General features: G+C 43.4%; 1 protein-coding gene across 3 annotated transcripts in view; it reads right to left on the minus strand.

The window, feature by feature from the left end:
- Window positions 1-6974: 6974 nt before the first annotated feature.
- CLSPN (claspin) overlaps window positions 6975-23363 on the minus strand; it is a 36636-nt gene continuing 20247 nt past the window's right edge. Inside the window, exons 9-25 of one of the 3 annotated variants that reach the window (XM_006110728.4) lie at window positions 22863-23054; window positions 21434-21612; window positions 20223-20428; window positions 19662-19726; window positions 19003-19205; window positions 17542-17702; window positions 16521-16747; window positions 16190-16304; window positions 15102-15186; window positions 14234-14343; window positions 13134-13298; window positions 12892-13013; window positions 10418-10545; window positions 9772-9874; window positions 8985-9067; window positions 8626-8787; window positions 6975-8310 (exon numbers count right to left, since the gene is read on the minus strand). In XM_006110728.4, coding sequence (XP_006110790.3) covers window positions 8194-8310; window positions 8626-8787; window positions 8985-9067; window positions 9772-9874; window positions 10418-10545; window positions 12892-13013; window positions 13134-13298; window positions 14234-14343; window positions 15102-15186; window positions 16190-16304; window positions 16521-16747; window positions 17542-17702; window positions 19003-19205; window positions 19662-19726; window positions 20223-20428; window positions 21434-21612; window positions 22863-23054 — 2423 coding nt within the window. In that variant the 3' untranslated portion in view covers window positions 6975-8193. Of the gene's footprint in view, window positions 8311-8625; window positions 8788-8984; window positions 9070-9771; window positions 9875-10417; window positions 10546-12891; window positions 13014-13133; window positions 13299-14233; window positions 14344-15101; window positions 15187-16189; window positions 16305-16520; window positions 16748-17541; window positions 17703-19002; window positions 19209-19661; window positions 19727-20222; window positions 20429-21433; window positions 21613-22862; window positions 23055-23363 lie in introns of those variants that run through there. The other 2 variants (XM_006110729.4, XM_014570047.2) reach the window with 2 other exon arrangements.

Below are 23363 nucleotides of genomic sequence, written 5' to 3' on the forward strand. Positions count from 1 at the left end.
GGTGATCAAAGTTACTCTGAGCAAGAACCAGCCAGCAAAGCTCGCGAGAGAGAATTCTCATAGCCACCAGCTGCCCGTCCAGTGCCCCATCCCCAGCCGTGGTCCTCTCGGATCCTTCATAACAGGGAACCAACCCCACCCCTCCCATATCTGGAAAACATCACTCAGGAGGGGGGGAAGAAGAGGAATGCCTCCCAGATTCCTGCAGGTGATCTGCAGAAGCTGTGAAGCAGAAGATTTTAGGAATGTAAGATATGAACCATCAGGGACCCCCCGCCCAGCTCCCCTTCACTTCACGCAAACGGGCCACACAATCAATTTACCATCAATTCTGTGTCTCCCCCATTAAAAATACACATCCTGGGAAAGCAAGGAAGGGGAGAATGGGCAAAAGCCATTGGGAAATGGAGTTACTGGGTGAACATAAGAGCAGCCAGAATGGATCAGACCAAAGGTCCATCTAGCCCAGTATCCTGTCTGCCGACAGTGGCCAATGCCAGGTGCCCTTAGAGGGAATGAACAGAACAGGTCATCATCAAGTGATTCCCACCCCTGTTGCCCATTCTCAGCTTCTGACAGAGGCTAGGGACACCATTCCTACCCATCCTAGCTAAGACGTATTGATGGACCTAACCTCCATGAATTTATCTAATTCTTTTTTGAACCCTGATTAAGTCCTGGTCTTCAAAAATCCTCTGGCAAGGAGTTCCACAGGTGGACCCTGTGCTGTGTGAAGAAATAGTTCCTTTGGTTTGTTTTAAACTTGCTACCTATTAAGCTTCCCCACAGAAGGGTTTCCCAGTCCAGATTTGCAGCCAGCCTGTGAGATCAGGCCTTCCCCAGAACTCTGCTAATACAACTCCCCCCAGGCCTGCAAAGATGCTAGTCTCTCGTATCTTGCCCTGAGCAATCCATAGATCTCTTCCCCAACTGAGAATTAATCCTTGGCTTATGCTTTTCCACTACACCATGCCCATCGGACCTGACAGCCAGCCCGATTTCACCCGTGTTTTGCACCTTCCCACCAAGGCCCACAGCTCATTGCCTCACTGGTATACTCTGCATCTTAGTTAATGGTGTTTACAGAGTTTTACTGTGGGTAATTCACTTCACAGGTCAAGTTGGAAAATGGACAAAGTTACACGGTGAATCAGTGGCCACGCTGAGAGAACCCAGGCATCCTAACGTCCGGTTCCCCCCTGTTCTGACCATTAGACATCACTACCCTCTCAGAACCCAGGAGTTCCCCGCTAGTCCAGCCTTCTCTCTTGCTTAGCTCAGAAAAATTCAGCCCGCTTGTCTGGACAAGAGACGGCTTCTGCTCCAATGGGTGGAGGTCTCTCTCTCTCTGTAACATCCCGGTGCCGGGAGGAGCAAAATGGATCAATACCTGAAAATGAGACATTGAGACTGAGTTAATGTGGGGGGGGGGAGCAGGGGGAGCCCCGAGGGATTAGTCCATCAGCAACAGAAGCGGGGGCAGTGGGGAGCAGGTGACAAAGATGAATAGAAATGGAAAGGGAGAAAGGAAGATGGGGCTGGAGAATCCCACCGTTAGGACCAGCCTGAGAGCAATGTGCCGCCGAGAACAGGAGAGCAGGCACAGCATCCCTGCCTCTCCCAGTGCCGCATTCCCGCAGCTTGGCAGGGAGCTTTGCCAGCGCCCGGCCCCATACCAACCCTGCTGGGAAAGACTAAAGACTTCCTGCCTCAGTAGCACCAGGATGTGTGTGAACTACCAGGGACCAACACCAGGCTCCATCAATTTGCCCTCCCAATAAACTCCAGCTGACGGCAATGGGTCTGGGGACCTAGGAGAAGAGATGAAGCTGACTCACTGCCGTCCTTGTTTTGGGACTTTACATTCAGACCCTGCATGTGGCTTTTGGGGGTTACAGTCACACGCTGCTAGTTACAGAAGCAGTCTCCGTTTGATCAGAGGAAGTGGGTCTGGCCCACAAAAGCTCATCACCTACTAAACCATCTTCTTAGTCTTTAAAGTGCTGCAGAGTCCTGTCTTTTGTTTCAGTCCCCATTAACTGTATTCACCGCCACACCACGCGCCTCCCGCCTGCCAGCTTCCAGACCAGCGTCCGGCTCTGCTTTCAAGACAAGTGAGACGCTAGGGCTGTGTCTAGATTGGCATGATTTTCCGGAAATGCTTTTAACGGAAAAGTTTTCCGTTAAAAGCATTTTCGGAACAGAGCGTCTAGATTGGTACGGACGCTTTTCCAAAAAAGCACTTTTTGCGGAAAAGCGTCCGTGCCAATCAAGATGCGCTTTTCTGCAAAAAAGCCCCGATCGACATTTTTGCAATTGGGGCTTTTTTGCGCAGAACAAATCTGAGCTGTCTGCACTGGCCCTTTTGTGCAAAAGCTTTGCGCAAAAGGGACTTTTGCCTGAACGGGAGCAGAATAGTATTTCCGCAAGAAGCACTGATTTCTTACAGTAGGAAGTGAGTGCTTTTGCGGAAATTCAAGCGGCCAGTGTAGACAGCTGGCAAGTTTTTCCGGAAAAGCGGCTGATTTTCCGGAAAAACTGGCCAGTCTAGACACAGCCCTGGAATCTTGTTAACTATGTCGCCAGTTCACAGGAGGCCTGGGGATGTCAGTTTATTTGTGTTTAAGCGGGGATGGTAATTCACTGACTCAGAAGGGTAGCGTGAAGCCGAATTAGATGGCGAAGTGCTTTGAGATCCTTCGACCCAAAAGGGCGATGAATAAACACAGAACATTGCTACATCCCTACCCTTCATACCTAGAGTAGAAGAGGGACCATACTGTACACCAGCGACTGTTTTCTATTGCCTGAGCTTATTGTTTGAACTGGGTCCCCCTTTGTGCTAGGTGCTGGACAAATGAAATCCCTGCCCCAGGCTGCTTACGGGGTGAGACATGGCAAGCCACAATGGGGGCGGGCAGACGAGGTAGCGAAGCAACACCATTCCTGCAGAAAGCACTTGTAACTTGCAAACCCCCACCATTGGCTGTTTCCATGCATTTCAGCCATTGTCAGGCCAATGGTGCACACACTGACTCAGGCGGGGAAGTGAAATGACAAACTACAATCAAAAGTGCATTACCCTGTTGCTGAAAAGGCCTCTTCTTCATCCACGGAGAGGGTGCTTTGATAGCAGGCCAAGTATTGTGCAAGCACCTAGCCCAGGGGTGGCCAACCTGTGGCTCGCGAGCCGCATGCAGCTCTTCAAAGGAAAAATTGCAGCTCCCGCACCCCCGCCTCTTCTCACAGTCCCCTGCTCTGACCTTTATTCCTTGTCTGGGCAGGGCGCCGCTTGGCGCAGCGAGATCTGGCACTGCAGCCGACAGAAGCCTGCTTGGGCCACATGCGGCTCTTAAAGGGGCAGCTTTTTTTTTTTTTTTTCTCTCAACCACTTCCCGCTTGGACTCCTGCTTGGGCCACATGCAGCTCTGAAAGGGGGGCAGCGCTTTTTTTTTTTTTTTTTTTTTGCTCGACTTCTTTCCCTCAGATCTTTGCGCTGTATCCACCACTATTTTAGCTCTTCATCTGTAACGGGCTGGCCACCCTTGGCCTCACCATTAAGGCAGAAAATACTCACAGGAGAACTCCACAGCCTCGCTCACCTAGGCCCTGGGCCAAAGCCCATTAAAGTCACTGGAAAGACTCCCAGTGACTGCATGTGATGTAGTGGGCAGGCCATACCCACAGGTGGCTGTGTGGGGGCTGGGGTTGACCCCTACTGGCCGCTACCTGTAGTACTGCTCAGCAGGATGGCTGCCTTAAGTCACATAGCCGGTGGGACAGGTTGGGTCTTTTTGCCTGAGGGCAGGCAGGGAACAAAGGAAGGGAGGATTGGGGGAAGGGGCAGTTGCTGGCTGGAAAACATGAAGGAAGCAGCCTTAGCTGAGGGTCTAGTGATGACAATGGACCCCCTAATCCAAGGGGTCGGAGGCATCCTGGCCCTGATTCCTGAAATCTATGCTGTGCTGTATCCTGGCGGAGCAATAAATCCTTTCTATACTACTGGTTGGCGGAGTCTCATCTTGCTGCAAATGGGATGCAGGGTTGGGGGAGGGGTATCCGACGTGCCGCTGCACTGCACTAGGCACTAGGCACTGGACCTGGATTTTGGTGACTCAGGAAAGGTTCTTTCTCAGGCTCCCACTAACCCTGGCAAGAGGCTAAATACTAATAGACTTTCTTCCCTTTAAAAAATAAAATAAAATTAATGATGTGTGTGGGTTTGTTTTTTTTTTAATATCTTTCATGCTACTGCATGTTTGCCCCATAACGCAGCCAGAGGTAATCATTAGGACAAGCGGATCTAGAGTTTACAAATCAGCAATAATTACGGCAGCTTAAAATTAAAGGGGGTCACGAGGAGATTTAATGAAGTGTAACATGAAGGGCTCTCTAGACGGGCTGCCACACAGAGTTTTGCTTCCTGCATGATGTTGTTTAAAAATGTATTGTGAGCAGCGGTGTCAGTCGTCTGGCTTCTGCATCACTTCCACACCCTCTTCCTCTATTCACATGCTTTCTCCTCCCTAAGACGTTCCTCTACCTCTACTATGATACCCACAAAACCTGCCGTGTGGCCTCCCCAGGCTGCAGGCAGCTGCTTCCCACATGTAGCTCCTAATTTTAACCACAGACCGCCCTATTTCCCCCTCTTATCCCTTTGTGTTGTTCACCTACTGCTTTGGATGCTTCTGGAGGCATGGGCCCTGCCACGCTTGTGTACAGTAACTAGACTCCACCGCTCATCAAGCCCCGCCTCTCCTCTGCCCCCTGGCCTTGGGGCACATTAAAAAAATGTATTTTGCACAATGATGGGGAAAAAATCTACATGTGGATGAAAAAGATTAGAGGGAACATTGGGGACAATGGCTATTTTTGGATTCCCTGACGGAAGCCTATCATGATTCATCTTGTCTTTCCCTTCAGCTGTTTTAGGGCTTGCGTAAGAAACTAGCCCCTCTCCTCTAGCCTGATAAATGGGCATTTTCTTCTTGTTCTCTAGGGGCTGGGACTGTCTGCAGCGCTTTTAGGGAACTAGCGTACCTTCTCACAAGCTGCAAAACCGATTTATAAAGTTAGAAACAACCATATGTTTAAAAACAAAGAATCAATTATTTTGAGTCCGTTGCTTGTTTTCCTGTAGGCAAGTTTGTTCTGAATTAGATTAGTTTGCAGCATAATGAAAATAATTCCTGACACCAGAGGACAACTCTTGTCTTTTAAGTCCCTCATTGAAACTCACCTTTCGCGTTCTCCTCAGAGAAGAAGTTGTCACACTTGGCTGAAATCCCAAAAATCCACATACAGAGAGCACGGAATTACCAAGAAACCTGACACAAGCATTGTGGATTGTCCAATCGAATGCTCATTTTGTAGATACAGCAGAGTTATACAACAGGCACAAGCGTCTGTATGAGACAGAATGTCAGTTAGCAGGCCAGCAATGGGCACTGTATTGGAAAAATTTTCTAAGAAAAATACTTTTCTCAGCCTAATTTTGCACTTCTGTAGCACCTTTTAACCAACAATCTTAAAGCATTCACACAAAGAATAGTAAAGACTGGAAACAGAAAAAAATACACAGTGTGTGTCTAGGCTAAACCCCATACAATAGGGCTTCAATCATGATTTTTTATTTTATTTTGCAGGCGGTGGAGGTGTTTTAGCACTGCAAACAACTTAAAAAAACCAAACAATATAAGGCAGGGTTGTTCTGTCTACATATATATTTTAGATATTTGTGTTTGTCTGTCCCTGTGTCTGTCTTCAAGTCCGTTAGTTCAAGAACTCCTCCTAAACAGTAAGAGCTAGGACTACCAAATTCAGTATGCAGCTTCCTCTGCTCCTAAATTAAAGCAAGCTCAGGGTTTGATTGTGGCAGGACAACCGGAAGTGATGGGAAAGGGACTGTTTTCCATAACATGGAAAGCACAGGACTAAACTGTTCGGAGGGACACAATACTGAGGGAGTGGCCACTGGAGACAGCAAGCCCACAGGAGAGAGCTATCCTGAATAATGTTCACTGCGGGCAGCTGTACCACCAAAGGAGGGGCCAGCAGTACCGGGGCTCCACCATCTTGCCTGCCATCCCACCGAGTAAGCAAACGAGGTGCAACTAGTTATTTGAATATACTGAATGAGATCTAAAATTCACCAAGAGTGCATTGACACTGCTCTGTAACTTGAAATGAGCTAGGCAATTTGAGCTATGAAAATTGGGTATCTTATTTCAATACTATTTCAAAATAGCTTATTTTGTCATTTGGTGCTGTCTACACAGAGCCAAATTTCAAAATAAAGTGCTATTCCGAAATGTCCCTTACTCCTCGTAGAATGAGGTTTACACAGCCTTGCTGCCAAATATTTTGGGAAACTCTGGTGTCCCGAAATAGTGTTGCAGAGTAGACGTAGCCCAAGAGACTGAATAGCATAGACCCCTAGTAAAGAGACAGTGGCTACCTCTGTGAGTACAAATCCACCCAGACCCTATGAGTATATACTTGGGGCAGCTAGCCCTTGCTAGCTGTAGCTATGCTATGATTTTGGCATGCTAACTCAATGAGAGCCACCATGAGTAGGTCTACTCATACCCCAGACTCTAAGCATATAGTGTATTTCACCTCTAGGTCACCAGTTCATAGTTGGCAAAGCGAGGCAGTAAGTGCACACCTCTAGCCAACAATGAAAGTAGTTTTGTCTAGAAACTGACAAAATCAAAATTATTAAGAGGAAATTAAGGAAATTTACTCTCACCACCAAGAACATATATGCAAATATAACCCCTATAAAAGGCCATATATGGAGTAAGACCCTTTTTACTGAAGCAGTTCCTCTTTGTGCTGGCCCATAACAGGGCCCTCTAGCAGGCAGCAGTGACAGCAAAAGCAAGCTTGGCAGATAAATGTATTCTTTGAAATATCATGCAGCCATGTGCAAGTTATTTTGTAAATTAATTTTAACTTCCACAGAAAAATTAAAAACACACATTTATTGTATATTTCACTCCAATAGTATCCTAGTTCCTTATGAACACCATATACATTAAAATATTTTACACCACCCAACACACAAAAGTGTGCTTATCAAATTACAAAATGTACAAATCAGGATTCTTCTGTGATCGAGTCAGCATCTTAAATCAAGCCTTAGGAACATGTGAAGTGTTTAAGAATTAGCCTGATTTTTACAATGAATACGTTTTAGTTTCACACAGTCACAGTATAGCCAAGTGCATGTTGTACATCACACACTGTTTCTGCCTTAGAATTTAGGATTGTTGGGAATAATGACTCTTCTTTAGTATCAAACCTTGTTTCTTCATTTCAAAGAAGGCCTTACATTTCTGTCTGCACTACAAAGAGTGAATTCTCATGGAAGATGGTGCCTCGGTCCAAAATAAGGCAACAGACAATTTAAAAAAATAAGTTTTCATTTGTGTAAAAAAAACCTTTTCACATTCGCATCATCCCATCATGTCTACATGTATGTGAAGTTTGTCTGTAAAAGGGTAGCTTTTCTTTCCCCTCTAGTTATCTGTTTTATAAATAAAGGGTTAGCTTTCAAAAAAAGTATCGAAAATGTAAACAAGAATCTCTTGGGATATCAAGTCTGTCTATGGTCAGCATTAGAGAAAGCAGTAGGTATAAAAGGAAGATAGCGATACCTTAATACTGCAATTGTAAACAGTGCGGGCAAATCATTGCTATTAGAGACACCACACCTCCCTCCCAACCACCCAATAATGCAGCCCTCTGTCCTTTATAGATCTGTTCTCCATACACCGAGGTGATCCAGTTACTCTAAATACAGACTGCCCCCACTAACAGAATTGCCAGGAGGAAGTAACACTGAATCAAAACACTTGCGGCGCTGTACTTCACTAGATCTGTGTCTTGTAGTGTAATTTCAGTAATGCTTTGGCATAAAGTATGAACTCAGCCTCTGCCCATCCAAAGCATGGATTTTTAAGTTGTGCTGGTTTTCCTGAAATACTGGGACAGGTCTCGCAGGAAATACGAAGACTTGTCTGGCAGTAGGGGAGCCTGTGGTCGTTAGAGTGACTGACAGGTCAGAAGAAGCCAGGCAAAAGAAAACAGTTTTCCCTTGGTACGTGAAGCTAGAGATTTGCAAAAGTATATACTGCGAGCGGCAACAAGACACGATGCAATTACTGGCCCTGGAGCGACAAACTTTCAGCTCTCTAAGTATTGGAATATGCTTCGGCTCTGGTTCCCTTGTGTTGCAGCATCATCAGTCCTGCACCGTTTGGGTGAGGGTGTTACCATCACTGTAGGACCTCTTTTCTTCACCTAGAAGAAAGCATGATACCTCAGCAATACACAGCAGTGATTATTCAGCACGGTTATAACAAGATTTCCCATCCCCACCATCCTAATCCCACATATTCCACTCCATTTCGCCACTATTTCAAGCAATGCACACAAACAGCTCTTTTCTACATTGTGCATAGGGCTCTATATTACAAACCCACTTCTGTACACTATTTGCCTATTAAGAATTTGCACATTCTAACATTCAGTAAGAATGCTGCCAATTAACTGAGTGTACTTTAACACAGCAACATAAGCCAACTGACACGATTAGCACCTCCTACAAGTCTCTACCTGCGGTTTTGATTTCTCTTTTGCCTCTTCACTCTTTACCGGCGAAAGCGTGTGGAAGACAAAGTTTCTTGAGTTTCGGGGAGCATTTGGATTAAGGTCTGACATGGCAGCAAGCTTCTCAAGGATGGCTTTAGGTCTGTTCAGAAGTGATCCGTTCTTTAGCTGAAGACAACCAATGAATTTCACATTAACACATGAGATGAATCGTTTTAATATGCTGCTGTTCTTTAAAGTCAAAAACATTGCTCCTCCACTCTCCCCAAACTCTTCTACACCTGATCAGTCAACTATTGTTTAAATGCATTCTGTAGCTGCAACATGAAAATACACCTCTAAGTTCATGCCATGAAGGTACCAACCTGGAGGTCACAGGTACGTCTGAATGTTTCAAAGGGATTTCTTGGCAGTGATTTTGTTTCCTGCACAGCTGCTACAGGGTTTCCTGGTGTGTGGTGGAGACACAGAAAATAAATTCACTTCCAGAATATCATTAGAAAGAATACATTTTTATACCAGACAGTGGAATACAAGTGACAGCAGTCCTATTCCAATAAATGATGCAGACAGAATTCTGTTTTAAACTGACCAATGAGCCATATAACTGATAGCTAGCAAGAGTGGCAATGAAATCTTTATCACCTGGCAGGGAACTTGTTTATTTTTGAAGTAGTTATGCAATCTCAGAATCACATTTTTGCCATGTGCATGTTAAAAATAGAATATACAATTTGATTTAAACCACATTATGCAATTTTTCCTTAAGCAGTGTGCGCTCTGGGAAGTAGTGTGTTGTGCTGAATGTCACTAGCCTCAAAGATTCTTTGTGAGGCAGTGACCAAAAGGGGAATCAGACGGAAAGCATATGGACATATTGCCATACTGTAACAATTTAAAAAAAATTAATGGGAAAGAACTATTTTAGCAAAGAAAAAGATCTTCTGTTTCATCAAGTTTGCAGCTGCAGCGTTTAATGCCAGACAAGTCAAAGCACCATCAAACTTGGAGCCAAAACTGGACTGGCATGGCGGGGGGATTGGGTGGAGATATCTAGCCTAATAGCAAATTTCACTAGTATGAGGAACGGTCAATAGCTAGTCAAGGGTTTTTTTCCTTCTTGGATGCCACTGCAGCATGAAACAAACCCACCTTTTTTTTTCAGGGACTTAGCAGTCACCTTCTTTGCTAGTTTCATGAACTGACTATCTTCACCAATTTCTTCCTCCTCCTCTTCTTGTTTTCCTTTCTCTATCTGATAAAAAGAGATGGGTTTTAGAGTGATAATTCATAAACAAGCAATGATAAGAACTAGAATACACATTTCAGTCAGTCAGTGACTTGAATATACTACATCGGTTTTCAGATACACCAACATGTAAAGTTTTCTGAAGTTTTTCATTTCTTATATCATCATCCATTACAATAGCCAAAGCTGCAAGATACCAATCAGATTTCATTCCTCAGACCCTATGCTAATTAAAACAACATGATCTGGAAGGTTATAGAACTAGGAATCGGGATTCTGGAGTAGAAAACAGGATTTCTGGCTCTGCCACCAACTCAGTGCATGACCTCGAGAAGCTGAGTATCCCCTTTCACTAGGGGAGTTTTACAGATGTAATGGCAGGAGATAAAGCAATAGGTGCTATATAAGGGAGAAGTACACACTAGAACGGATATGATTTTTAACTAACAGAGCCAACCAAAACGAGAGCTCTGCCAACAGTCTGTCTTACTTTGCTAATGGTGTACAGAAGTACTGAGCAGCCAGTCTTTCAGCAGACTAACACAATACCTGCTCACGGATCCACTGCTCTCGTTCAAATCGCTCCTTTCTCCATTTTGTCTCTGTCTCTTCAAGCTGTTCTTCATTCTCATCATTATCTGAGTCTCTGTGAAATAAGTCCAGCTGGGAAGCATCATCTAGAAAAGAAGACAGAGTAGTTAGTTCTCCCAATCAAAGGGGCTGAGGAATGCACATTAGCTCTCCTGTCCGTTAAGAATTCCAGAAACAATGAAGACCAAACACGCACACACCAGAAGCCATTAGAATTAGTTAACCTCCAGCAACATCCTTTCTTCCCAGAATTCTCTTCTCCTGAAACTAAATCTTGGCAGTGGATCTCTGAAGTGAATTACATGCAGGATGTTTCTTCTCATTTAGATAGATGACAGATGGAACGAAAGCATTTAGAAAAACACTGATGAATTATCCAGGGGAAATGTTTCCTATAAGGAGTTTTATAAAGCTTCATTTGACAAGATTAACACCAGCTTTAAACAGTGTAAAGAACTAATACCAGGCACTTGCACATTCTGCAGATAAAATGTGTGTTCTTTGCATATATGTAAACAACATTCTTGGCGGGGCGGGGAGGGAGGGCTTCGCGTGTTGCCCCTCCCCCCAACACAATCTTGCTGCTCCCATTGGCCAGAAACTTGCCAATGGGAGCTGCTTGGGCCCAGATTGTGGTGCAGGCAGCACGTGGAGTCTCCCCCACCCCCACAGAGCATACAGCACGCAGAAAGCACATGGTCCCCACAAATGGCCACTTTGAATGGTGTGCGTGGGTGCATTGGGCAGGGAGACTGCCTGAGGGTCCCACTGGGCTGCTGGCTGGGAGCCACCTAAGATAAGTGCCTCCTGACCAGAACATGCACTTGGAACTCACTTCCTCCTTCCCCCAACCCTCTGCTCCCACCCCTGCCCCAGGTTGCAACCCAAACCCTCTGCACCCCTACTCCTGCATCCATGCCATCGCCCAGTCCCTGCACTCCAACCCTCTGCACAGGTCACAATCCCCTCCCAGACTCTGTACCCGCTTCTACCCCCTCCTTTAAGTCAGAATCCTCTCCTGCACCCAAACCTGCTTCCAGACCCTGCATCTCCTCCTGCACCCCAATTCAATGCCCCAGGTCACAACCCCTTCCTTCCAGACCCCACTCTCCCTTCTGCACCCCCATCCCCCTATCCCGAGTTCCCTTCTGCACCCAGCCTTCATCCCAGACCGTGCACTTCCTCCATTAATATCATGGACGTGTGAAGCTCTCAACCATTTACTAAATTCTTGGAGTGGCCCCCATCAAAAATTATTGCCCACCCCTGCTCCAGCCTCTACCATTGTGAATAAACAGGCCTTACATAGAAGGCACAGAATCTATTATAAATGGATTTTGTCCCAGCAAATTAAAGTGGGCTATGCTATACCCAAGAATAAACCTTAAAACCAAGCCATCAGGAACAATTTCAACTCTATTGGAAATACAAAATCAGAATTTATTTAGGATTTTTTTCTTTTTGTCCAACTAACCATTCCCCGAGGTCCCAAGCAAATGGGCAACAACAGTCAACAATAAGACTCTGTTTAACATGTCTGCACCAAAATGCAGAGATAACAGGAATGTGTCAGAACAGACTAGAACAGTTACCAAAATCCAAGCATGGGCAATGAATTCCTAACTTCACAACACTTGGAAAAAAAAAAAGTAAGTTGCTCCTTAAAGGAAAGCTATGGGGGGAAATATAGATGGTATCTTGTGACAATGCTGTTGTGACAGTGGAATCCTGAACAGCAACATATGAAGCCTTAATAAAAATATTAAGGATTTGTGTGCAACGAACTGACTATGTTGTATCCCCCTCTAGTGGCTACACAAACACAGTAAGAGCCTACTGCTGACAAAACGTGATTGGAGATGCGCCTATAACCTTCTCAAGTGCCAGACACCTGTGCTGAAAATTCCAGGTTCAAGTCCTGCAGAAAACTTATAATGGAGTCATTTTTTATAATCATACCGCCCCTTACTTAAAAGATCCAACCCAGGCCCATCAGCTTTCTCGTACCTTTTCCTGGACTCAGCCTACAGAAGAGCATATACAGTTTTTACATACTGAAGCCACTTAAAGACACTTAAGTAACAACTGCTATTTTTTAAAGTTTTCTTGAATATAAACTTGAAGTTATTGATTCTACAGGAGTGTTCTGTTTTCACTAGCATAGGACCCAAAAATGGCTTAAGGATTATTCTTCAAAATTTTCAAGCCAAGGTTCTACTGTGGTCTGCAACCAGGCAAGAAAAAAGTCAAAATGAGTTCCACCCCTCTCCAGTTACAAACAACGTGTGTGTATTAAAATAATAAACTAGGGCTCGGTAGATCTTACAACCTTAAGCCTCATATTAAAGTATTTCCCGCAGAGTTTTCCTTTCCCAACCTCCCACGCCATTTTTTTTGCTCTATAGTAGAAGATTAATATGCCAACATTATACCTATGTTTTTCCATTTGAATTTTCTCATTCGGCCAGGACCATCACTGTGCAAGTCTCCATCTGCAAGGTATCTTTCTTGGTACAAGCGTAACTGACGCTTATCATCATCAAGCATCGCCTTCCTATTGTTATTGTGCAAGGGAGAGAAGCCTAGGTTAGTTTTACAATTCCAGACTATAACCTGTTATAACTTTTGATGTGCAATTGCTGTACTGTGTAAGCATATGCGGATCACTACTGACATGTGTATTTTGTTAATTTGATCCTGTAGTTCCACTTCAGTAGGGAGTTCTTCATCAAGAATCTCTTCTTCATATTCATCCAGCTCTTCACCATCATATTCATCCTCACTGTCAACTTCACTCCCTGACAGCTCTGCCTCATCTTCCAAGAAATCCTGCAGTTTTCTATAAGAAAATTTCCAAAGACGTTAAAGTGAGAACATTCAGCTGCATAATGTGAATGGTTGAAAACAAAAGCCAAGTCATTCTGGACTAGGGATGTAAATATTGATCAAAATAGTTAACCAGTTAAATGATTAAAATTATATTATGTAAACGGTTAACAGTTGGTGGGCACAGGACAGCTAAAATGGAGGGGGAGGCGGGTGTCTTACTGGGCAAGATGAGGCCACATCTGGAGCTGCTGTGGAGCAGCTAGTGGCCAGGGCCGCCACAGTGAGGTTAGGGTCCCACCAGCCCCCGCTAGGCCACTGCGGCATGGCCAGGTCCTGCTGGGGCCACCGCAGTGCAGCCAGGGTCCTGCCTGGCCCCTCTGCAGCATGGCCGGGGGCTAGGTCCTGCCGGGGCTGCTGTGGGACAGCTGGGGTTCCATGTGCCCGCTCTGGGGCTGTCAAAACAGGGGTGGGGTGCTACAGGGGTTGGGGTCCCCTGACCTGGTGGGTTCTGACAAGTGTGTGCTAAGTTAGAGATGCTATTATTCCATTTTCATTTTCAATTTGATTACATTATTCAAGTTGAAGAGCACATGGAAGTATGGAATATCTGCCAGGTAGTTCTCTGCAAGCGCCCACTAATATTCTAATTCTGAGCTTCCTTGACCGTAACCCATCTGACAAGATGACAACAGCCTTCTAGGGAAAAAACACAACCAAGGTCATTTCCCTTCCATAATATGTGTTATATGACCCACTGAAAGACTTAAGTCATAGGTAATATTAGGAGAAGTACTATTTCATCAAAATAAAAAAAGGTCTCCGTTACTTTTATCCTGGTCTTGTGCTGTTTAATTCAACAGCCCTTTCAACTGCAACTATTAGCTAAATTACTAGTGACGTGGTACAACTTTTCTGGCAGGTAGACAGGGAGAAAGATTTACTCACAATTTTTTCTTTAAGCCCTCTCTTTGTCTCAGCAGCTCCTCTTCATCATCACTAACTTCTGCTTCATCTTCACTTCTCTCAATTCTCTCGTCACCCTCACTTTTTTCATCCTATCAGTCAACAAGAAACGGTTTTCAGAAATTCCTACGAGATTCAGCAGATTGTTTAGTCCCTACAGTCACAACTGCCCTGTTTCGCAATGGCTAAAAGCAAAAACCAGTGAGAAAAATTCAGGTTTTAGTCTAAATCCGGGGTGAAGAACTCTTGTTTCCTTTGATCCAACTGGCAGCGAGGTTCGGGGCTTCCTTAGTCCTTACCCACAGCAGGGCAAGCCAGCACTAGCACACCAGCCCTGCTGCAAGTCTTCCTGCCTGCGGGAAGGAAGGGAAACTCCAACCCTCACCACAGACCAGCTCAAGGGAAGCTGGATCTGGCCCCATGGGGCTGGTGCCTGGGGGACCCCTGGTCTTCCCTTCCCCATTCTCAGGGGCCAGGCCAGTGAGGTGTGCTTTTTTTGTTTTTTTGTTATTTGTTTTGTTTCTCCAGGGCCAGGCCGGTGAGGGGTTTTGTTTTGCTTCTCACTTACGTGTGGCCTTGGAATGATTTTTCTTTGGGTCACTGGTCTCCGATCAAAAAAAGGATTCCCACCCCTGGTTTAAGCGCTCACAAAACCAAGATATTTTACCTAGCAGATCAAAATTGTAAACCAGCACTTCTTACACTGACCCAAAAATACTGGTCTTCAGCAGTTTCGGTAATCCGCGCTAGCCAGTTAGACTTTTGCACAAATGGCGAGAGCACCAAGAAAATAAACCGAATGTTTATGAGCAGTGCACTGAAGTTATCACTTCATTCCATCAATACTCACCTCCTCGCTATCAAAGGCATGGGCATCTGTTAAGAGCTGGAAATTGCCTAATTCTTCCTCCTGCTCCTCCTCATTTTCTTCTTCCCTACAAGCAACAAACCACATCTCACACTTACAATTGGTGTCTAGCAATGGATATGAAATGGATTGAAGCAGGGTTTTTAACTGCTACATGAGAAGCTATATCCATGATAGCATCTGAAAAGTTGTAGTCTCTGACGGTACGTCTACACTGCAGTGTTATTTCGGAATAACTGACATTACTCCGAAATAACACAGTCCAGGTCTATACTACAGTTATTTCAACAATGTAAAATAATGTTGAGCTGGAGGACTCCTTACTCTGACTCCTGTAACCCTCATTTTACAAGGAGTAAGGGAAGTCGGAGGAAGAGTGCTCTAACTCAGACTTCCTGCTATGTAGACAGCGCCAAAAGTTGAAATAAGTTATTTCGACTTACACTCCGCAACTTCAGCTACATCAATTGTATAATGTATCTCAGCTTTAGCCCTGCATGCATAGACGTGCCCTAACAGTGTTGAGCATGAAGCTTTAGAAGGTTAATTCCCATTAGTATTAATGGGAACAGTGTTGGCAAGCCATTATCTTTTGTATTAGTTTGCCTGTCAGTAAAATGGAATTTCTTGGAGTTTCTTGGTACCTACATTTGGCACAAAAATTAAATGTCATAACATCCTTGTTAAGTGCCCATGAATCAGTCCAGTTTTAATAAGGAAATGAAGGGGCAGAAGTTAATGACTTGCCCACAGTTCATGCACTCAACAGAAGCCAAGAGATTCCTAATCCTGTGATCTAGATTTGATCAAATTCTATGCCCAGTTTCCTCCTCCACCATCAGTAGCAGGAGAGACTCTTTCCTCATAATGGACATGGGAACTACACTGCCTTAAGAGCCTCTCAACAATAACATACAACTGTAGAGCACTGAGATACTCGACTCCTTCAGCTCCTAGGCAAACCACATCTGTGTCAATAGATTTTGAACAGCTGTGGAACCAGAGTGAGGCATCAGAAGTGAAGTCAGACCACGATCACCATGCAGACCTGGAACTTCTGTGGTGCTGACCTGTCAGTTGGAAAGGAGCCTGAACAAAGTGCTAGTGCTTCTGCCATTGGATCATCTGTGTCACTCTCTTTTTCTTGCTTAGAGGATACTGAAGATGCCCAGATTGGAGATGTTGCTACAGAAAGAAACCAAAAGGCAACATATTACACAGCTTCCTTCTGGTCTTTGGAACATCACTGAATGTCTTGGAAATGAGAGTCAACATATGTCTGTAAAGATTCCAAACAGTTAAAGCACTATAAACTCTTAGGATTCCAAGTACACTATTAAAATTCTTTAGACTCCCAAAAGTCACAAATCAAGGTCACCGGGAACACAACTAAAAACTTACTCTGAGAGATGAATTTCCCCGAACAGAGATTGAGCAGTTCTTCCATGTTTTGTTTGTTGTCACTATTAGCATTTGGAGTATGCTCAGCCTGACTGCTGAACTGCCCAGAACACAAATTGAGCAACTCATCCATGTTAGCATCCATGGCATTCTCATCCATGCTAGCCAGTGACAACGGCTGCTTTGAGGACTGGTACTTATTCCTATGCTGCCCAACATTCAAGAACCTGAAAGTAAATTTTATTGAGAAGTTAGAAGCTACAATTTAATACGCAGCACGTATTGGAGAATTTTGCCTTTCCACACTAATGTGGATGGCTTGTCTACAGAGACAAAGCAGCACTCCCCCCAAAAAAGTCTTAACTCTCCATTATAATGTGACTTTAAGCATGACATTGTGGGAGTTCCATGTTTGTGTCTCATTGATTCTAGATCAACTTTGCTCCATTTATGTAGGTAGATGGCTTCTCTTGCTACCAGTCTTGCAAACACAATCTGGAATAAGAGAATTCATTTGGGTTTTCTAATTGTACTGCCAGTAGGAACAGTTTAGTCAATGCAATTTGGCTGTTCTGCTGATCTATGATGCAGAATAAAATCCATCTGGAGCAACCAAAGCTGTAATGGCTTTGCATTGCCTAGGAAGAGTAAAATGCATTCAAGTCTTTTTACTCAGTAAAGTTAACAGAGCTCAACAGATCAGCTGATTAAGAAGGTTTAATTATTACATGGCTTTCAAATTGTAACCACTATTTCAGCAAATGAAACAAATTAAAATCTAGACCTGCTTCAGATTTGTGGAGGGTTTTTTGAAGAAGGGTTAAAAAAAAAACTTGCAAAATACAAAAAAATAAAATTTGTGAGGGTTAGACATATGCATTGGCACATTTTGGACTCAATATACTAGCCACTTCAGTTTCCATCATTAATAAAGAATTGGGCCAATCATACTATGCAAATCTGTGCTGCTTCTGTTAACACACACAGACTGCCACCTGAAGGATGTATCCCGGCAACCTACCCATCAGCATCCAGCAGTTGGCTCTGAGTATCATCTTCCAGAGAAAATTGAAACTGAGACTCTCCAGCTCCTGGAAATAAACTCTTGGGCTCAGGAGAGGCATTGTACAGATCCTGGGAATCCTCTATGGGAAGAGAGGGCTCAGACATCTTGCCTGAACTCTAGTGCAGGGGGAAAAAAATCACAAGTTATGAAAATGAACTAGAACATAAACACAGTCTTTTCAACTGGAAACAAAAAGGGTTAATGGTTGTGCCATTTTTAAACAGATAAAAATACAGAAGAAGATTACTAAGAAGCCAGACTGTTCTGCTACCTAGCTAAGACGGCACCAGTGTGAGATGCTGCATAGGCCATGGGGATATTTTTGTATAGTTCATGAACAGATTACTCAGCAATGGGTTTCCTCCAAAACTTTTTGAATTTGTAAAATTTCATCTGTGTATTCAATACAATCACCTTGATAAGGGATGTAATAATGTGGTTAAAAATGTAATCATGTCACAGCTAAAAATCCTAGTGGTTACATGCGCTGTAGGCTCTGCAGTATAAAGCTTAAATAAGTTTTATACTGCAGAGCCCACAGCTAAGCCTCCCAGGGAAGTGGGGCCAGGAGCACTGCTCCTGGGGAGCCAGCGTATAACCTGTGGTGGAGGAAAGGGGGATGCTCTGGGATGCCCCGTGAGGCTGCCTGAGGCAGGTGGAGAATTGCTCCAGCCCCTACCGATTAACTGGAACTAGTAAGCCTCACCCATTAAAGGGTGAAGCTTACTGATTTAACCTTTTACATCCCTAACCCAGATTGTTCTAATGGGGTATGTCTACATTTGCACCCTCTTTTGATAGGGGGATGCAAATGAAGACATTCGAAATTGCTAATGAAGCTGGGATTTAAATATCCTGCGCTTCATTTGCATAATCGTGTTACGGTGCTATTTCGAAATAACGCTATTTCGAAATACAAGACGTGGTGTAGATGCGGTTATTTCAGGAGAACACCTTCTTCTGAAATAACGGTTAAATCTCATTTTATGAGGAATAAGGGTTATTTTGGAAGAAGGGTGTCCTCCCGAAATAACTGCATTTACACCGCGTTTTGTATTCTGAAATAGCGCTATTTCAAAATAGCACCGTAACGTGATTATGCAAATGAAGCACGGGATATTTAAATCCCGGCTTCATTTGCAATTTCGAATGTCTTCATTTGCATCCCTCTATCGAAAGAGGGTGCAAGTGTAGACATACCCATGTGGATTTGTTAAAAGAGGTAAGTATTAGTCAAGACAGTGATTTTGCATTGATTAAATCTCAACTAACCACAAGGGGGGCACTGGCTATCTGCTGTGCTTATATTCTTGATGTATAATAAAGGGAACCTTGGCTTTGGCCATAAGTCCTATAACATATGAATTTGGAAGGGGAGTGCAATGAAGGGAAAAAAGGTGGCGGGAGGAGACTTACCTTGGAAGCAGAGCTGATAAAGCTTGTTTTGAACAAAGCTGGAGAGGAAGACCTGAAACCGCCTACTGCAGATAGAAAATTGCCCCCACGTGCCATCTGTTTGTTACAAGGCTGGTATGACGGGATCATGGAGCCAATTAACTCAAAGCTGCTATTATGGCTGTTCTCTTTCGCCGATGTTGGCAGTGAATATGAATCTTCGTCTTCTAGGGAAGAAAGCAGCAATAAAAGAAGAGAGTTTAGGAAAGCCACTGTACTAGAAGTGCGGCCCAAACAAGGAATGTAGAGTTTTCACAATTCATTTCAAATTCCAAAGTCAGTTACAACTAGTGCGGCACTAGCAGTTCCCTTAAAATGCTTAATTAAATAACATTTTACAATTCAAATCCAACCCACATCCTAGAGTATATCAGCTTCAAAACTTCCTGCACCAAAAATTGTATTAGGAGTCCTTCTCCAAGCCCCATCACACAGAGGGAGCTAGTGATTGTTAAAGTTTTTAGTAGAAGTAGCAGAGCAGCATTTCACAGACCAAATGCAAGCATAAGATAGTGAGACACCCCAATGGTAATCTAGACACAGAAATGTGCAAATCACTTGTGGGCCAGAACTGAAAACCCCAGAGAATAATGCTTGCTCTAACAGCAGTTCCACCTTACCTAACTTGCTAGATCTTTTGCCTGGAGCTTCCTCCAGCTCAGCTTTTTCATCAGGAAGGGAATATCTGCAATTTAGCAACAGATGAAATTTTAAAAAGTATTGTTTTGTGTACATGAACTGTCAGGCATGCTCTTTTTGTAGACAAGATAACATATGGAATGCACTGCCATTAGGAATTGGATTCTTCTGCCAAATGACAAGGGTTTTCATTGAGACAAGATGGGTAAGATAATATCTTTTACTGGACCAACTTCTGTTGGTGAGAAAGAAGCTTTTGAGTTTACACAGAGCTCTTCTTCAGGTCTGGGGCACTAACTCAATGCATCACTGCTATCATAGAGTCACTTTCACATACAAACTATTATTTTCATATGTGGCTGCTGCAGTCACAAAGGATACTAAAATACTCCTAAAAACTACCACAAATGGTGAGACAGACAGTGGGAATTCTTATATTTAAGCACACACATGAATCCACACGTTCTCAAATCAAATATCGGATATGTATGTTAATCAGAATAAAACATAGCTGAAGCAGGCTCAAAACCTGGTTTATTTACCCCATTTTGGAGGAGCTGTCCTTGAACAGCATCAATGTAGACTCTGTGGAGGAAAGTTTGGGAGCCGAGTCACAATGCACAGATTTGTCCACCCTTTCCTCATCAACTGATTCTTTGTCGGTTTCTTTCTCATCATCTTTGGTCTCCTTCTCTTCCAGCTCCTCATCATCATCTTCCTCTGCCTCACCAAGAAGGAACTCAACAGTCTAAAAAACGCACACATATTTATGAAAGCGGGAATTATTAATTTGACCATCTACATAAACTGCCTCCATGACTGACACTATTGCAACTCTGAAATCAGCCAAGGAATCGCACTTAAGCCTTCATCCATCCTGTTGGAATCAAATTTCTTGCAGCCAGGAGCTGAAAATACTGTCATCGCCAACATGAAACAATTTTTTAAAAAGAATATTTTATAGGCTTTGCATTTACTTTGCTACATGAGACAGGGGGAAGGGCTTCACCTCACGTGAAAGGTCAGATATCGGTCAATCCTGGAGGGAGCATACCTAAACTGAGTGGTGAGTTACTGAACCACTATGGCAAGTCAAACATTTATTCTAAGCAGCAAAAAGGTTTAAGTTGCTAATATGATCAATCAGCCATTAAAACACTGTAATAAATTGTAAAAGATTCTGACTAATCATATACTTGAAGTGATTTCAATCAACTTGAACTAGCATATGGACTGGTAAAGATCACTTCATAGCCAGACACTAGTGTAATGGTCCCCTTTTCAGGGTCATGTCCCTCCTTACCCCATCCATGCCTCTCCTTCTGCCCCCTGTCAACATCAGGAGTGGGGCCTCAGCTTGTGGGGGGAGGGGAAGGCAGAAAGGGATAAGGAAGCTGAGGCTGGGGTACAGATCCAACCAGCTGGTGCTCCCTCCCTGCTTCTGTGGGTGCTGAATAGTCCTCTGCTCTCCTGAAAGGGAAGTATCCCACAGTTTGGGGGACCACTGTGCTAGGGGCGCAGGATTTGCGAGAAAGGACCAGTATTAAACAAAGAGCTACTGGACACCGTTCTAGGAGAACTTGGAATTGCAAACATTCCAATTATTTTTAGTGTCAAAGAACAGTCTCCATTTGGCAAATTGTGCATATTAATACTGCACACAATTCTGATTTATCTCATTTCCCTGCTAATTATGAGGAGCCAGCAAACATTAGACATTGACAAAAGTTAGGTAAAAATGCCGTGTAGAGACCTCTGGGTTGCATTCCTCTTCCTCAGACTCATCCGTCATTTCTTCCTCCTCCTCTTCTTCCTCCTCAAACATGTCCTCATTATCCAGTTTAAGTAGTGCTTGCCGCTTCTGGCGTTCCTCACTCCTGCGGAGTTTCATGGCCTCCTGTAGCTTAGCCTTCAGCACTTGTAGCTTTTCACCTGGACAGAAATGAATAATTGAATACATTAGATGCACAACAATGAAGCCTTAAACTCTGCTGCCTCCAGCACACAATTTAATGTAACGACACACATAGAAAGAAGATGAAAGGCATCAATGCTTTATTTTAAAAAGAGGTTTTCTGACTTGATCTACTGATTAGAAGAGTTAAATTGCCTAGCCTAATAAGCTCCATTTAGAGAGGTACAAAAACTTTGTGACTTATCAGTAAGATTCCTCATTATTCACAAATGCCACTGGCACACACCCATGGAGCTAACAAAGGGTTCTTCTTTCCCTTGCTTCCTGTGGGAGAAGTGGATTCCAGTTGCCTCAGGCATATGAAATATCTCACCAATAGCTACAAAGCATGTCTGTTGTAGAATAAGTCAAATTACCTACCTCTAACATTTAAATATTATAGGTGATTCAGATTAAGTTTCCCATATATTTATCATTTTCAATACATGCAAATACAATGATCCAATACACAAACAGCCTCTATTAAGGGTTGCAACAGGGATGAAAGTGCTATTAATTATGAATAACACAAGAAGGTTACTCTACAGGTTTTATGCAGATGATTGATGTAGACAGTGAAGATAAATATGTTTTATTGAAACCATCAGGCTGGGCAAGAGATTCCAGAGAGCCAATGGCTAAATTATGGCACACGGCAAGATCCTCTTCAGTAGCTAGCACAGCTCAAGAGTTATTTTTTCTAGCTTCTAACATGCCAAACTGGTTGGAAAAATGTAGCTAAATGGAACAACACCTGTTAATTCTGTTAGCAGGGATTCTTCTTTGTATTTTAATTTGCTTTATGTGGGAAAATATAGTTGCAATTGCAAAGAGAATCCCAGATAAAACTCCCTTATGGTCTATTGACCACAATCAACCCGTCATAAAATCTGAATGTTTCCCAATGATTACAGCTCCTTGTGTGAGACAGAAGCAAGCATCTAGTTGTACTTGTCAGTGTGTTTAACACGTTACAAGAAACATCTTAAGACCATTCTTGCCATGGGAAGCTTATAATCAACAAGGCAAACACAAGTAAAACAAGACACTAGATGATCCAGAGAACAAACTGAATGATCTTGTACTTCTATTTTGGTGAAAGTAAACTCTAGTTCAAGACTGGGCTTCCAGTAAAGTTGTAGGATATTAGATATTAAAAAGAGTTTCTTATCAAAGAAAATACACTTGTTTTCCAGCTCAATAGCTATGACCCTCACCCCAAATATACCTGGCTTTGCATGAACTGTATCATCCAGATTTTCTGCAGCCAAAGTCACCGGCACCACAGCTGCTTTTAGTTCCTCTTTTCCTTCCGCCGTGGTCTCCTTACGAATAATACTCAAGTTCACAGTCCGTTCAGTTTTTGACTTGGGTGCATGAAGCGTATGCTTCAAGAAACGTGCTTTCAGAGCTTCCAGTTCTTTAAAAAAAGTATTATATTTAAGGTCAGGAGAAAAATTCCTTCTAAGATCAAGTTAACTGAAGTCAACAAAAACCTGATAATTTTGGGCGCTTTTTATACATACAGTGGTAACACACGTTTCTAAAGAAAGACTTTTATAAAAAAACAAAAAAGTTTTAAAGCACTTCAGCATCCAGTATGTAAGAACGGTCAACATTCTTTGATCTGAAAATAACACTAATAACAGTAGCCCATCTCTAGATAACATTGCTCAACCATGCTCTTAAGATCGCTTACTTTAATATTTGGGCACATGATTAAATGCCA

This window comes from Pelodiscus sinensis, chromosome 25, assembly GCF_049634645.1.
Source record: "Pelodiscus sinensis isolate JC-2024 chromosome 25, ASM4963464v1, whole genome shotgun sequence".
In the NCBI taxonomy this organism is placed as follows: domain Eukaryota; kingdom Metazoa; phylum Chordata; order Testudines; family Trionychidae; genus Pelodiscus; species Pelodiscus sinensis.